The following is a 17,395-nucleotide window of genomic DNA, read 5'->3' on the forward strand; positions in this document are numbered from 1 at the left end:
CCTGCCGCTGCAGGGGTCTCCTGAAATCAACACCACATCTTCATCTTCATCATCATCACCGTTATCTTCATCATCATCATTTCCATCATCATCATCTTCACCAGCACCACCATCATCATCTCCATTACCTCCCTCTCCATCATCTTCATCTCCGGAGCGACTGCACATACCTCAACATCTGGCCTCATCCTCATCTGTCTGACATCCCGATGATACTGCTGTCTGATGAGCTGGAGCTGCTGCAGGTACTCCTACACACACACACACACACACACACACACACACACACACACACACACACACACACACACACACACACACACACACACACAGCTGTGGTGAGGTTTGTAGTGTACAGACTGTGTATTCTCTCCTCTCCCCCTAAACTCATCCCTCTCAGTAAACACTCTGCACAGTCCTCCATTCTGCCTGATCTATCAGCCCTGCTCCTCATGGAGACCACACAGATCAACACTCAAGCCCAACATGTACTGCTCTTGGTCATTTGGTCCTCATTATGTTGTAAATACCAGAACAACACACACACACACACACACACACACACACACACACACACACACACACACACACACACACACACACACACACACAGGCATGAGTGTGCTGTCACTGACCTCCTGCTGCTTTCTCTGAGACGCTCTTTTCCCTTGATGCTCTGGGCTGTTGACCTGCTGACACCCTTCAGCATCTGCTGTGGACGGCCTGAGACCCTGAGCACAGCGTATACAGCAGAATAATAAGTAAATACAGCAGAATAATCAGTAAATACAGCAGAATAATCAGTAAATACAGCAGAATAATCAGTAAATACAGCAGAATAATCAGTAAATACAGCAGAATAATCAGTAAATACAGCAGCATACGCCAGAAGAGAGCACCAACAGGAAGAAAAGAGACTAAATAGAAGGCAGAGAGCAGACTCGGGGCCTACAGAAGCAGCCACAGGCTTCACATGGAGCAAATGCTGCTCCTGTACTGGACTGTTGAGCCACAGCAGGCACTGCAGCCCCACCTCAGACTGACCTGGGTGCAGCTCTATTGTCCACAGTCTCTAGACACAGAAGGATGCATATATGAGTGAGTCTCACCAGCTGTTTCTGAGCTCTGAGCTTATACTGATGTGCTTCCCGTCTCCTCTGCAGATACTCGTCCCTCGCCGCCGCCACACTGAACACACACACACATTTGTTTTTGTGAATTGTGGGGTCACTTCATAGATTTCCATTGCTTTATACTGTACTCTGTCCCCCCAACAGTGTCCCTGAACACAACTCTCACAGGAAACTCTATCAGTGGTTTATGATCTCACAGTCTGAAGGGTTCTAGAGCTGCGGGTCTATCCTGATCCTGATCCTGATGCTCATCCTGATGCTGATGTTGATCCTGATCTGGGTCTCTCTGTGGCTCCGCTGGACTCCTCCATCTGTGCTCAACACCAGCTCTGAACACGGCAGGACTCTGAGCCTTCACCTGCTAACACACACACATAAACACACCCACACCCACGCACACACACACACACACACACACACACAACTACTGTCAACTCCGTTACTGTCAAATCTATAACCGTCGACTCTGTTATTGCTGACTCCGTTATCATCAACTCCGTTACTGTCAACCCTGTTTTCGTAAACTCTAGCTGCGTCCCAAATCGCATACTTATGCACTATTCTACGCCATTTTGTAGTATAAATAATGTAAGTAGTGCGTTCACACTGAAAACTCTTAAAATAATAAGTGCACTTTAATTACCCGGATGATGCACTCATTCAACCGCTAAAATGAAGTGTGTAATGATGGACACTTCACGCACTCAACGACCGCAGGTTTGCTTACGTAGCGGAAGGGGCGGAGCTATCGGACACACATGCTGGATAACTTTATTTAATTTGGATGGTGAAAGCAAATTTCTTTTACGAGAGTGATTATAGCGCCTCCCGATGGTGAATGCGGTTATACTCACGATAGGTATTATTTGATAATTCGGCCGTTTACTTCAATGATTTGGCATCAAGGAAACGGTTTGAATTTCCGTTTAGTAAAAAAAAACATTAGTGTGCCATTTGGGACAACACTACATACATATACTATCCTGTTGAGTGTGTAAGTGCATAAGTACATAGTGCATGAGTGCATAGTGTATAGTGTGCCATTTGGGATGCAGCTTCTGTTACCGTCGACTCTATTACCATTGACTGTTATTGCTGACTCTGTTTTCGTCAACTCTGTTACTGTCAACTCCACTACCGTCAACTCTGTTACCATTGACTCTGTTATTGCTGACTCTGTTATCGTCAACTCCCCTCCCGTCAGCTCTGTTACCATCAACTCCGTGCTGTCAACTCTGTTACAGTCAGCTCTGTTACCATCAACTCTGTTACCGTCAACTCTGTTACCGTCAACTCTGTTACTGTCAACTCCGTTACCGTCAACTCTGTTACCATCAACTCTGTTACCGTCAACTCTGTTACCATCAACTCTGTTACCATCAACTCTGTTACCGTCAGCTCTGTTACCATCAACTCCGTGCTGTCAACTCTGTTACCATCAACTCTGTTACCGTCAACTCCGTTACCGTCAACTCTGTTACCATCAACTCTGTTACCATCAACTCTGTTACCGTCAACTCTGTTACCATCAACTCTGTTACCATCAACTCTGTTACCATCAACTCTGTTACCGTCAACTCCGTTACCGTCAACTCTGTTACCATCAACTCTGTTACCATCAACTCTGTTACCGTCAACTCTGTTACCATCAACTCTGTTACCGTCAACTCCGTTACCGTCAACTCTGTTACCATCAACTCTGTTACCATCAACTCTGTTACCGTCAACTCTGTTACCATCAACTCTGTTACCATCAACTCTGTTACCATCAACTCTGTTACCATCAACTCCGTTACCGTCAACTCTGTTACCGTCAACTCTGTTACCATCAACTCTGTTACCGTCAACTCTGTTACCATCAACTCTGTTACCATCAACTCTGTTACCGTCAACTCTGTTACCATCAACTCTGTTACCATCAACTCTGTTACCGTCAACTCTGTTACCATCAACTCTGTTACCGTCAACTCTGTTACCATCAACTCTGTTACCATCAACTCTGTTACCGTCAACTCTGTTACCATCAACTCTGTTACCGTCAACTCTGTTACCATCAACTCTGTTACCGTCAACTCTGTTACCATCAACTCTGTTACCGTCAACTCTGTTACCATCAACTCCGTGCTGTCAACTCTGTTACCATCAACTCCGTGCTGTCAACTCTGTTACCGTCAACTCTGTTACCATCAACTCTGTTACCGTCAACTCTGTTACCATCAACTCTGTTACCATCAACTCTGTTACCATCAACTCTGTTACCATCAACTCCGTTACCGTCAACTCTGTTACCATCAACTCCGTTACCATCAACTCTGTTACCGTCAACTCTGTTACCATCAACTCTGTTACCGTCAACTCCGTTACCGTCAACTCTGTTACCATCAACTCCGTTACCATCAACTCTGTTACCGTCAACTCTGTTACCATCAACTCTGTTACCATCAACTCTGTTACCATCAACTCTGTTACCGTCAACTCCGTTACCGTCAACTCTGTTACCGTCAACTCTGTTACCATCAACTCTGTTACCGTCAACTCTGTTACCATCAACTCTGTTACCATCAACTCTGTTACCGTCAACTCTGTTACCATCAACTCTGTTACCATCAACTCTGTTACCATCAACTCTGTTACCATCAACTCTGTTACCGTCAACTCTGTTACCATCAACTCTGTTACCGTCAACTCTGTTACCATCAACTCTGTTACCGTCAACTCCGTTACCGTCAACTCTGTTACCATCAACTCTGTTACCGTCAACTCTGTTACCATCAACTCTGTTACCGTCAACTCTGTTACCATCAACTCTGTTACCGTCAACTCCGTTACCGTCAACTCTGTTACCATCAACTCTGTTACCGTCAACTCTGTTACCATCAACTCTGTTACCATCAACTCTGTTACCGTCAACTCTGTTACCATCAACTCTGTTACCGTCAACTCTGTTACCATCAACTCTGTTACCGTCAACTCTGTTACCATCAACTCTGTTACCGTCAGCTCTGTTACCATCAACTCCGTGCTGTCAACTCTGTTACCATCAACTCTGTTACCGTCAACTCCGTTACCGTCAACTCTGTTACCATCAACTCTGTTACCATCAACTCTGTTACCGTCAACTCCGTTACCGTCAACTCTGTTACCATCAACTCTGTTACCGTCAACTCTGTTACCGTCAACTCTGTTACCATCAACTCTGTTACCGTCAACTCTGTTACCGTCAACTCTGTTACCGTCAACTCTGTTACCGTCAACTCTGTTACCATCAACTCTGTTACCGTCAACTCCGTTACCGTCAACTCTGTTACCATCAACTCTGTTACCGTCAACTCCGTTACCGTCAACTCTGTTACCGTCAGCTCTGTTACCATCAACTCTGTTACCGTCAACTCTGTTACCGTCAACTCTGTTACAGTCAGCTCTGTTACCATCAACTCTGTTACCATCAACTCTGTTACCGTCAACTCTGTTACCATCAACTCTGTTACCGTCAACTCTGTTACCATCAACTCTGTTACCGTCAACTCTGTTACCATCAACTCTGTTACCGTCAACTCTGTTACCGTCAACTCTGTTACCATCAACTCTGTTACCGTCAACTCCGTTACCGTCAACTCTGTTACCATCAACTCTGTTACCGTCAACTCTGTTACCGTCAACTCTGTTACCGTCAACTCTGTTACCGTCAACTCTGTTACCGTCAACTCTGTTACCATCAACTCTGTTACCGTCAACTCCGTTACCGTCAACTCTGTTACCATCAACTCTGTTACCGTCAACTCCGTTACCGTCAACTCTGTTACCGTCAGCTCTGTTACCATCAACTCTGTTACCGTCAACTCTGTTACCGTCAACTCTGTTACCGTCAACTCTGTTACCATCAACTCTGTTACCGTCAACTCTGTTACCGTCAACTCTGTTACCATCAACTCTGTTACCGTCAACTCCGTTACCGTCAACTCTGTTACCATCAACTCTGTTACCGTCAACTCTGTTACCGTCAACTCTGTTACCGTCAACTCTGTTACCATCAACTCTGTTACCGTCAACTCCGTTACCGTCAACTCTGTTACCATCAACTCTGTTACCGTCAACTCCGTTACCGTCAACTCTGTTACCGTCAGCTCTGTTACCATCAACTCTGTTACCGTCAACTCTGTTACCGTCAACTCTGTTACAGTCAGCTCTGTTACCATCAACTCTGTTACCGTCAACTCTGTTACCGTCAACTCTGTTACCGTCAGCTCTGTTACCATCAACTCTGTTACCGTCAACTCTGTTACCGTCAACTCTGTTACCGTCAGCTCTGTTACCATCAACTCTGTTACCGTCAACTCTGTTACCGTCAACTCTGTTACAGTCAGCTCTGTTACCATCAACTCTGTTACCGTCAACTCTGTTACCATCAACTCTGTTACCGTCAACTCTGTTACCGTCAACTCTGTTACCGTCAACTCTGTTACCGTCAACTCTGTTACTGTCAACTCTGTTACCGTCAACTCCGTTACCGTCAGCTCTGTTATCGTCAACTCTGTTACCGTCAACTCTGTTACCGTCAACTCTGTTACTGTCAACTCTGTTACCGTCAACTCCGTTACCGTCAGCTCTGTTATCGTCAAGTCTGTTACCGTCAGCTCTGTTACCGTCAGCTCTGTTATAGATTCGTTTTATATCATTCCAGTTAAGGGAAAGTAATATTCTTAAAATGTTAGCGCAGTCCAGGAGTGAGTCTCATAGTGTGTGTATCTTGTCTGCAGCTCATCTTCATCTCACCTGGTGTTTCGCTGTCGGCCGTCTCTGATTGGCTCTCTGCACAGGTCTGATGACAGCAGGCTTTACAGCAGGTTTACAGCGCACTGGATCTCTGCATACCTGATCTGCAGGAGAACACCTTCAGTAGATTAACCACCACAGAGGTACAGATCAACCAGGTCACAGATTATACTTTATTTACTGTATGCTTAATTCCTCTCTCACACACACACACACACACACACACACACACACACACACACACACACACACACACACACACACACACACACCTGTGCTTTTGGAGGCTTTGTGTGCCGCTGGTGTTTGTCTGTGTAGAACTGTGTGACTGAACTCTTCCTCCAACAGCTGGACATGAAAACACATCCTCATGTCATTATTCATATTGTGCTATGAGCTCATTTCAATCTGTAGGCACATCCTGCCATTTATGACCCTGTTTTGGAGCATATACACATTTTATATATATATATCTATATACAGAGTAATGGATAATGTACATCCAGCCGGTGATTATAACAGAATAAAGGACAACAGGTTTATCAGTGCTGTTGTGTAAGACTGAAGAGTTTATTCTGTGATAACCGGCTGGATGTACATTATCCTGATTATTGAACAGCTACTGGCCACACAACTACAGTATAAGACAAAACATTGACCTGCGCTGTAATAGATTCCCAACTTTTTAATAAAAGGTATGCAAGCAAAAGTAATGCAGCTACTCTAACCTACATATTATTATATTTTAATCACAAGATGGCGCCAAACAGTCTGTGTTGTGGCCAGTATATGTGTAATAATCAGGATACGGTATATAGAGGATGGTTGTTCTCTCAGAATAAACTCTTCAGTCTCCTACAGCAGTGCTGCGCTTCACATCTGCTGCTGATGAACCCGTCAGCCTTTACTCAGAGAACACCCTGCTGGATCTGCTTTAGCCCTTTGATCAAGAACAAGTGATCATTTACAGCAGTGATGTGTGTGTGTGTGTGTGTTAGTGCATTACCTGTGTGTCCAGGTGTCTGCTGATGTGTGTGTGCAGCAGTGGATGTTTGAGCAGTGTGTTAGCAGACGGTCGGTCTCGCGGGCGGATCTTGAACAGCAGGTTCAGCATCAGCCGCAGCTCAGAGCTGTAGCGCTCCGACACCGGCCTGAAGCGCCCGCCGCAGATACACAACACCAGCTGCTTCAGGCTACTGCCCTCGAACTCACACACACACACACAGACACACACACACACACACACACACACACACACTGAGCACTGATGATTTAGACTCTCACACACTCAAACACACACACACACACACACACACACACTGATGATTTAGACTCTCACACACTCAAACACACACACACACACACGGGTGTGCAGATGAACTCACTGGATGTCTGAGAGTGCAGAGCTCATACAGGACACAACCGAGAGACCAGATATCCCTGCAGGAGAATCAGAGATCACTCACTGCCACCAACACACACACACACACACACACACACTCTAGTTTACGTACGTTTTGTTGTTGTAAGGCTTGTTCTCGCAGATCTCTGGCGACAGGTAATACGGCGTCCCGACACACGTCTTCACCAGCTCCATCGTGCTGACAGAACAAACATGGAGGAGATGCACACACACACACACACACACACACACACAAGCTCAACATTTACTGCCCTTGCTATACTTGTGGGGACATTTCTGGTCCCCACATTATAAGGAAAACAAGGTATACACACTATCACAAACACACAAACACTCTCTCTCTTAAACACACACACACACATACTGGTATTGATGGTTTATGAGGACTCTCTGTTGGTCATTCATTCATTCATTTTCGGCTTAGTCCCTTTAGTCATCAGGCGTCACCACAGTGGAATGAATCGCCAACTATTCCAGCACATGTTTTACACAGCGGATGCCTTTCCAGCTGCAACCCATCCCTGGGAAACGTCCATACACACTCATTCACACACACACTCATACACTGCGGCCAGTGTAGTTGATCAGTTCCCCTGTCACAGAAACACCAACTGACCCAGCCGAGACTCAAACCAGAGACCTTCTTGTTGTGAGGCCACATCACTACCCACTGCGCCACCGTGTCGCCTCTCTGTAGTTCTATAATGTATTTATACAATACAGAACCCTTATGACCTCCCCTGACTCAACCCTCACCAAGTAGGTATCTCTGCAGCCCGGAGACCACCAAGTGGGAGGGATTACACCGCAAGTAGGTTGGGTTTGGTGGTGTAGGTGGAGCAGACTTTATTGAAGGGTTTAGGGTTGGGGTAGGTGTAGACGTTGATCCAGCACAATACTGGACTCTGTATCATGAACGAGACATAAAGAAATAAACACTCCAGGTTTGTACAGCCCACATGGAGCTGGCTCCGACATCTGTTATACCGTTCTCACCCTCACAGCACAGCTGTGGACAGCACTGAAGTGGAGAACACCCGTTAGGTATGATTTTAATCGTTTTGATTTACAAGGACACAAGGCATGTCCTCATAATCCACCCTAATGTTTTCATACTAGCGTCCTGCCCCTGACATTATACACATTCTGTCCACCAAAACCAGCAAACACACATACAAAGACACACACACACTCTCACAAACACACACCCACTTACCTGTTCAGCATTCTGGCAATGCCGAAGTCTCCCAGTTTGACCTTGAGTCCTCCTCGGGTCAGGAAGACGTTCTGCACAGATAATGATGGACAGAGTTAGAGAGATCCTGCACTCTGTGTTCAGTGTGAGCGGATGGAGGACCAGCTTTAATAACTAACACACCTGAGCTTTCATACACACCTGAGCTTTCATACAAACCTGAGCTTTCATACACACCTGAGCTTTAATACACACCTAAGCTTCATACGCACCTGAGCTTTAATACACACCTGAGCTTCATACACACCTGAGCTTTAATACACACCTGAGCTTTCATACACACCTGAGCTTCATACACACCTGAGCTTTAATACACACCTGAGCTTTCATACACACCTGAGCTTCATACACACCTGAGCTTTCATACACACCTGAGCTTTCATACACACCTGAGCTTTAATGTCTCTGTGCAGGATCTTCCTGTCGTGAATGTGCTTCAGTCCCAGACACATCTGAACAAACCAGTCCACAATCTAAAACACACACACACACACACACACACACACACACACACACACACACACACACACACACACACATTTTACACACAATTATCTTTAATGTTCAATAATAACATTCCTTCATTTTCTTTTCAGCTTAGTCCCTTTATTCATCAGGGGTCTCCACAGCGGAATGAACCGCCAAATATTCCAGCATATGTTTTACACAGGGGATGCCCTTCCAGCAGCAACCCATCACTGGGAAACACCCATACACTCTCATTCACACACATACACTATGGACAATTTTAGCCTACCCAGTTCCCCTATAGTGCATGTGTTTGGACTGTGGGGGAAACCGGAGCACCCGGAGGAAACCCACACCAACACGGGGAGAACATGCAAACTCCACACAGAAACACCAACTGACCCAGCCGAGACTCAAACCAGAGACCTTCTTTCTGTGAGGCCACAGTGCTAACCTCTGAGCCACCGTGCTGCCCCACTGCCCCTGTAATGTTTAAGTAATAACACTGTAAGGACCTGCGCCTCACTGAACGGCTTTCCTCTCTGCATCTTGATTCTGTTCATCAGATCTCCAGAGTCACAGTACTCCATCAGGATGTAGAGGCGGTTCCTGTCTGGATCAGAACACACAACATTCATAAACCCATTGTAAACACACTCATACCCGCGGACCAGAGAAATAGAGTGAGAGCATACAATGTGGACACTGACCGTAAAATGATTCATGAAACGCCACGATGTTCGGATGCTTCATTTTGGACAGAAGAGTCACTTCTTTTCGGGACGCCTCCTTATCCCGAGCGGACAACTGTAGGAATTAAACTAAATTAGGATGCATGTTCTGGTGGTAATATATAAATTATACCTGCTAACAGGGAATGTCCTGTGAAGGTTTTCTTAAATGATGAGTCAGTTTTACTTGTTGATATTCAACAACACAATATCGTCATACTGAACATGCTGTTATTGTAGATGCTTTACTGTTATTATACACTAACCGGACACTTTACTACTTCCAGCAGGATAACGCAGCATGTCATAAAGCTCAATCATCTCAGACTGGTGTCTTGAACATGACGATGAGTTCACTGTACTCAAATGGCCTCCACAGTCACCAGAGCTCAATCCAATAGAGCAGCTTTGGGATGTGGTGGAACGGGAGATTGGCATCATGGATGTGCAGCCGACAAATCTGCAGCAACTGTGTGATGCTATCATGACAATATGGAGCAAAATCTCTGAGGAATATTTCCAGCAGCTTGCTGAATCTCTGACATGAAGGATTAAGGCAGTTCTGCAGGTGAAAGTGGGCCGGCTCAGTACTAGTAAGGTGTACCTAATAAAGTGGCCGGTGAGTGTGTATTTATACTATATACCCAAGTTAGAGTTACATAATATTAATTTTACTTTTCTAAGTAATGAGTAAAGTAATGCATTACTTTAAAAAATGAAATAATAATATTTGAGTTACTTTTTTGTTTAATTAATTCGCTTTAAAAGCTAAACAGCTGAGTAGAAATGAGCGCTGGATCTGGTGCTGGATGAGAGAATGTAGGAACAGACAGAAAGCAGGATGGCTTCAACTCAAAAGGGGATTATAGTATCAATGCACCATTTCTTTACTGAGCAGCAAGCACACTGCTTTAAACTGTCTTTATCCTACATCATTTTATACTGATGTGTTTGTCTTTTATAGGTAAATGAAGGTTATACAGTGTGTTGGTCATTGCACAGCTCCTCTATTAAAGAAGAAGAAAAAGAAAACAGATCAAGCCTCAGGCAGGCCGGAAAAGTAAGGCAAAAGTAGCAGAATACATTATTTATGATAGAATGTAACACAACTAACTGTTTATGAGAGTAAATCAATATTGTAATGCATTACTTTCAGAAGCAGCTTTCCTCAACACTGTTATATAATGTTACTATATATTATATATTCCTTGTATTTGTGCAGTTTTTATTTTAATTTCAGTAATATTATTCAGTAATGTGCAAATTATTTTCAATGAAATGATATGGTTTATGTACAATGCAGTTTGTAAAGTAATATTTTCTGTTTTTAGCAGATATCCTGTGTTACATAGACTTGCTTTGTTCACCAAACTTGACCTAGTTGAATTTGCATTGAAACCTTAAATAAAATATAGAAAGTTATTGCTATTTTTATTTAATGTGTTGTGCTTTTAGTTACTATACTCTTCTATTTAGTTACTATACTATAATTCTGCAGATTTTGTACAAAAACATCGGCATAACTAAATAGAAACGTTTCCGCAACATTGCCGGAACATTTAGTCAGCTGAGCAGCCGCTATGAACGTTATTATCGCTATTATTCTTGTGTTTGGAAGTCCATTTAACAGCTGATAGTGACTTCGACTCCTCTTTCTCCTTAATCCGTCGGAATGTTGACTGATTATTGTGTTTTGTGTGTGAAACTGCACCTGTGTGAGGCTGATCTCCTTGATGACGTAGAGCTGCTCGTCCCCGCGTCTCCGTTTGACCAGCAGCGCCTTTCCGAAGGCGCCCTGACCGATCTGCCGGATCACCTCATACCGCTCCATCATCAATATGAGGATATGATATGACGATATTAATACTAATATTTATGATGATGATGATGATGATGAAGAAGAAGATCTCCCGTGGGAGCGCGACGGTTTTAGTGCGCGCGAACATAAGCCTGGCATCACCATGGCAACGCGTCAACAGCGTCGCTCTGGCAGGAGAAACTTTAGAAATGGAGAACGCCTGTTCAAGCTTCTGTGACCGGAGGAATCATCCATTACATTTAATATACAGTAATTAGGCGTATAGGGCGCATCACAGCACGAAGGTCTCTGGTTCGAGACACTGATTTCTCCCATCAAAAACTGATTTATTGATTATTCTTTTTATTGCGAGCGGACTCAAACCTGTAAATAACACCATTTGAAGTTTCAATCTTGTAAATTAGGTTATGTGTAATATTTTTGTCCAATAGATTTAAAAAAAATAATGTTAAATATGCAAAATGTTCAATATTTTTAGTGAATAAAAAAAACTTTAAAATGAGCAGGAGCGCAGGAAAATGCAGTCATGAGGTAAAACGTCACTTATTTAAAGTTTTTTTTATTTAAAGTGATGTTTTTGGACTTCATAATATTTACATTTAGTTAGTCATTAAAAATGAAGTTTATTTTGTTCAAATGAAAGTTTTAAATCTTTATGCAAATGTAAAATATGTTAAAATGATGTGAAATAAGTGAAGAGGTATTGATTTAGATGATTTGTGAAATTATATTTATGTTATACATTTGAAAGAAAAATGTTTAATAATGATGCATGTTTTATACATGTTTTTATAATGAACATTTGTAAATAATAATCAGAATTATTCTGAATGTGACACCAAACTACCTTTATTGTAATACTTTAAAATATATTAAAATGCTAAAAACTATGACTGAAACTGGTTCATAATGGATAATTATGCAACAAAAACGTATTTAACTCTGCTCAGTTCCTGGAGGGCCGCAGCTCTGCACAGTTTAGCTTCAACTCTAATTAAACGCACCTCATCAAACTCATTGAGTCCTTCAGGCTTGTTTAAAACCTGCAGGTGAAGCTGCGGTCACACCAGAGTTTGAGCTTGAGAAATTCTGTTGTACGGCGCTGTGAAAAGGGGCAGGATTAAACAAGATGATAAGACATTAAATAAGCGAGCGATTGCTCCATGTTTTAAATTTCTGTCCAGAGAGGTCATGTTTTAATCCTCGGTTGGTCTCACAGTCAAGTGACGCAGGTCAGAGTTTACCAAGCTTGAACTTTGCAACGCGGTAAACTGCAAAGCGTGACGCACAAGCTTGCGTTTCCGGTCTGACGCATTTGCGTGCATATGAATGGAAGTCTATGGGGGAAAAGCCCAGTGTGACTGCAGCTTAAATGTGTTGGAGCAGGGTCGGAACTAAACTGTGCAGAGCTACGGCCCTCTAGGAACAGGGTATATGCAGAAGTATGCGGAAGGACCCAGGCGCTTCAGGTGAACTGTATGGCATTGCAAAATCAGCTCGTTTAAGGTCTGTTTTCTTTAAAAAATCAGCGATCAGTGATATCTGATATAAAGTGGGTCTCAGATTGTACAAGAAGCACTGCATTAAATGACATTTTCCCCGCCATGTCTTTATAATATGAGCATTTATTTGACCCCAGTATATTTAATGGAGCTCCTGCACTGGCTGATTCTCGAGTCTCGTTTAACGCTTTAGCAACTAAATGAATGCCAAAGTCTATTTAACTGATTATATTTTAATTACATTACACCATCGATACTGTAAAAGGAGCCAAATAAAAAGGAAATAAAGTCACATTAACCGTTCACCAGAAGTTTATCGGGAAGAAACACTAGCTCCGCCTACTGAGTTTCACAGCATCCTCAAACCACTGAAGGTAGTAACTTAACCAAAACGAATCAAATTAGCCTCTGAAAATATTTGTTTACAGTTCCTTTTGTTCTATGAAACTTTTATTTCAGTGTATTTAAATACTATTTCAAGCAGAATTGTTTATTTAAATTAAAAAAGTTGAACTAACACACTGGCTGACGTGTCAGAGCTGCGGGACGTCGTTTCCCACAATGCACCAGGACAGGAATAAACAGAGAGCCAAGATGGCGGCCGACAGTGATGTGAGTTTCTGTGTAAATGCGCATCTTCATCATCAGTTTCTTCATATGGTGTCGTAATTGTGTGTTCTTTAGATGTGCTATCATTATGCCACACATCTGCTGTATTCTCTGCCCTGACTGTCACCTGTCGCTGTTTTCTCTTTCAGCCCGAGTCTGAAGTGTTTGAGATCACGGATTTCACCACCGCGTCCGAGTGGGAGAGGTACGAACACACACACACACACACACACACACACACTACTCATCAAATATAAACACACACATAAACACATAAAATATGAACACACACACGTATGAACACTTAAATAGAAACACGCACACACACACATAGATAAACACACTCTTGTGAGTCAGTGTGTGTGTTATGGCTGCATGTTTGCAGTCTCCCTCCATGAAGCAGAAGCTGATGTTAGCACATCTTAATCATTATTGAGGTAAAGTTGGTTTATTGTCGCACTTTGGTTCAGTGACAGCTTCTGACACGCTCCCTATATTGTTTACCGTGGCACTTTGAATATTCGGTCTGAGCTCGCATGTAAGAATGACTTCAAAACAATATTAGCACTAGTTGATAGTCATCAGCTGCTAGTATGATTTCGCTATTTACAGTTTGCTAAAACGCTATTCTGAAATTATATTATTAAAGAGAAAGTCCCAAATGTGTGAATATAAAGCCACCTTTAGCACAGCTGTATGATTTCCCAGCACACATCAGTGTTATTATCAACATATGAACTCGCATCTCCATCTCTTAATCGTTGTGTGTTCAGATTCACTCCTCTTAGGGGATCCAACTGCTGTTTGTGCCCCATTCACCTCCATTATAGTCACATTTATTGACGTCAGAGCCCTGACAGCAGATGATCCTGCAGTCTTGACTGTTGCTGGTTATACCTGTTGGGATTTAAAGGGGCAATTTGTCGATTTAGTTTACAAATATGCTGTAAATTAAGCATATTCTGTCTTTTCACTGATTAAATGTTTCAACACACTTTTATTGTGTTATTATTGTGTGTGTTATTATTGTGTTTTGTGTGAGCTGTGTGTGATGTGAGAGCTTATCGACTTGTGTTGTGTTCAATGTGGGTTTTGTGTGATGTGCATGACATGTTTGACCTGTGTGTGTGTGTGCTTTATTGTCTTATACTCTGTGATATTGGTTCACATATAATATAATGTAATATAATATAATATAATATAATAGACCAATAATAATCTGCAGATTGCTTATTTGTTCTTTATTTCTGTAATTCAACAAGCTTTTTTGTTATTAAAGTGTTATATTAAAATTACAATGTGTTCCAGATAGTTTTTTGTTTGATATTGATTATAATATAATATAATATAATATAATATAATATAATATAATATAATATAATATCATATAATAACAGCAAGCTTTTATTGTGTTAATACATTACAGTGTTCCTGATGCTGAAACTGATGTTTTTTGTGTGATGTTGGTTCATCTATAATATAATAAAGTATAATATAATTTGAAATATTATTTAATATAATATAATATAGTATGATATAATGTGATGTAATATAATATAGTATAATATAGTATGATTTATACACCTAAAAATCTGTGCATTGCTTCTTTGTTCTGTTTTTCGTCCTCGTCCATCTGTATAGATCAATAATAATTATATTTTTCCTCTCCATAGATTCATCTCCAGAGTGGAGGAGGTGCTCAATGATTGGAAGCTGATTGGCAGTCGTGTTGGTAAACCGCTGGAGAAGGTCATTACCCATGATCACATTAACACCAAACACTGTAGAACACACAAGACGTCTCGCTCGTGTAGAGGAAGCCCTGCCTTCTAGTACATGAGCCAAACAGCGATCACTATAGACCAAACTTGTTCCTGGAGGTCCGGTGTCCTGCAGATTTTAGCTCCAACCCTAATCAAACACACCTGAACAGGCTAATCAAGCTCTTACTAGGTAAACTTGAAACACCCAGGCAGGTGTGTTGAGGCAAGTTGGAGCTAAACCCTGCAGCGACACCGGCCCTCCCGGAGCGAGATTGGTGAGCCCTCCTATAGACTGAGGATCCTCTGAGAGAGGGGCTCAGTGCAGACGTGTGTTCAGGACAGTTCCTGGACCTGCTGCTTCTTTATCAATTTTAATCAATTCTCAGCGAATACTTCACAGACATGAGAATTACACTACCTGAGAAAAGTCTTGGCGCCTATCCAAGTTTTGGGAGCAGCAAATACTAACTGTTCTTCTAGTTGCTGATTTGGCATCAGAAGTGTCTCTATGAAAGGTGAAGGCCTCTAGATTTTGCTGATTTGAGCTCAATAAATCTGATCATGTCTTGATGTTGACTGATTTGATGAGGACAGTGCGGTCTGACTCTGCTCAGACTAAAGTCTCATCACTGAACAGAAATAATGTCCAGTATAGAATATAAAGTCCTGCTGCAGTGGAGACAGAATGAAGATTGTGTCTGACTCCATCATGAGCTTGGAGGACTGCATCCATACATCTCTGACATGACTCACATCACTGATTAATAAAGTCATCTGGAATGAAGAAGAAAGCCTTCAGCAGGATCCCAGAGTTCATCAAGAGTCTTTGTGTTCATCTTCAACGCCTCCTCCTTCATCATTCCCAATATTGTTGATGTCTGGTGACTGGGCTGGCCAATCCTGGAGCACTCTCTGCTTTCAGGATCTTTGATGTGGAGGCTGAAGTATGAGCAGGAGCGCTATCCTGCTGGAGAATTGTCCCTCTCCTGTGGTTTGTAATGTAATGGGCAGCACAGATGTCTTGATACCTCAGGCTGTTGATGTTGCAGATCTCTCACACACCCCCATACTGAATGACCCCCAAACCATGATGTCTCCTTCGCCAAACTTGACTAAATTAGGTCTTCTGCAGTATTGGTGATGATTGGCATGCAGATCAGCAGATGATCCAGCAGAGAAATCCAGCTTCTGACACTTTCACACATCATCAACTAGAGGTCGAGTTATTATCTGCCACTTTTACAGCTGAGATCCACCACAAGAGTCCTGTCAGACAGTGTAGATCCACATAAAGCTAAAAATCTCTACTTTAATCGAACCAACTACATTTGAAAACAAAGTTCTCTGGTTTTGTAATAAATTAATTTGAGGTACTGTCTGACTCCCGCCTCTTCCATTCAAACACAAATCACATGACAGAAACACTCAAACGCCTGCTCAGTTAAACACAAAGAGTCTTGTGTTGTCATTTTGGAGGAGATTTGCCAAGATTAAATTGTATATTATGAAGCACGTAAGTTATTAATTCTTACAGTAGACACAGTCTGATTGACATAGACAGCATGACGTCTGATTGCATACTCTAGGAATGGCCATAAGTGAGGTTGGTGTTGTGATTTGTTTTTGTTCTGGCGATTCGAACGTTTATGAATGAATTCCGTGTGAAATGACAATATGTTTCAGTTGTTATTATCAATATGTTAGTCTTAGGATATCTGTAGTATAGTGTCTCCAAAGCAGGCACAAAGTTCACATTTAGAAGATATAAACCTGATATAAACATTAAAAGTTTGCAGTTTGTCTCTTCCTCCTAAATGCATCAGATTTTTTGTTGTCATCTCAAACTTCAGTTTCTCATTTCAGTTTAAATCCTCTCTAGTGTCTGATATGCCCCGCCCCATTCCTCTCATAGGCTGTTC

At 42.3% G+C, this 17,395-nt stretch overlaps 2 protein-coding genes across 54 annotated transcripts in view; one reads left to right on the forward strand and one right to left on the reverse strand.

The window, feature by feature from the left end:
• The window catches only part of nek5 (NIMA related kinase 5), a 14,177-nt gene extending 2,425 nt beyond the window's left edge, over window positions 1–11,752 (reverse strand). For 3 of the 47 annotated variants that reach the window (XR_015499938.1, XR_015499937.1, XR_015499939.1), the window contains exons 1-15: window positions 11,495–11,752; window positions 9,763–9,859; window positions 9,568–9,665; window positions 8,974–9,057; window positions 8,546–8,616; window positions 7,421–7,507; window positions 7,292–7,346; window positions 6,913–7,113; window positions 6,179–6,254; window positions 5,907–6,010; window positions 1,331–1,494; window positions 1,045–1,188; window positions 636–731; window positions 171–251; window positions 1–20 (exon numbers count right to left, since the gene is read on the reverse strand). The exon at window positions 1–20 is cut by the window's left edge and continues 49 nt beyond it. Coding sequence is in view for 22 of the 47 variants with exons in the window: in XM_087268489.1 (XP_087124615.1) it covers window positions 1–20; window positions 171–251; window positions 636–731; window positions 1,110–1,188; window positions 1,331–1,494; window positions 5,907–6,010; window positions 6,179–6,254; window positions 6,913–7,113; window positions 7,292–7,346; window positions 7,421–7,507; window positions 8,546–8,616; window positions 8,974–9,057; window positions 9,568–9,665; window positions 9,763–9,859; window positions 11,495–11,617 (1,436 nt within the window). In the remaining 25 variants the exon portion in view is untranslated. Of the gene's footprint in view, window positions 21–170; window positions 252–635; window positions 732–1,044; window positions 1,189–1,299; window positions 1,495–5,906; window positions 6,011–6,178; window positions 6,255–6,912; window positions 7,114–7,291; window positions 7,347–7,420; window positions 7,508–8,545; window positions 8,617–8,973; window positions 9,058–9,567; window positions 9,666–9,762; window positions 9,860–11,494 lie in introns of all 47 variants that reach the window. The other 44 variants (XR_015499949.1, XR_015499947.1, XR_015499951.1 and 41 more) reach the window with 26 other exon arrangements.
• Window positions 11,753–13,627: 1,875 nt separating this feature from the next.
• The window catches only part of rab3gap1 (RAB3 GTPase activating protein subunit 1), a 64,663-nt gene continuing 60,895 nt past the window's right edge, over window positions 13,628–17,395 (forward strand). For 2 of the 7 annotated variants that reach the window (XR_015498965.1, XR_015498964.1), the window contains exons 1-3: window positions 13,628–13,716; window positions 13,863–13,918; window positions 15,387–15,462. Coding sequence is in view for 3 of the 7 variants with exons in the window: in NM_001077788.2 (NP_001071256.2) it covers window positions 13,699–13,716; window positions 13,863–13,918; window positions 15,387–15,462 (150 nt within the window). In the remaining 4 variants the exon portion in view is untranslated. 7 annotated transcript variants of the gene reach the window in all.

Source organism: Danio rerio, chromosome 9 (genome assembly GCF_052040795.2).
Source record: "Danio rerio strain M-AB ecotype USA chromosome 9, GRCz13ab, whole genome shotgun sequence".
In the NCBI taxonomy this organism is placed as follows: Eukaryota; Metazoa; Chordata; class Actinopteri; order Cypriniformes; family Danionidae; genus Danio; species Danio rerio.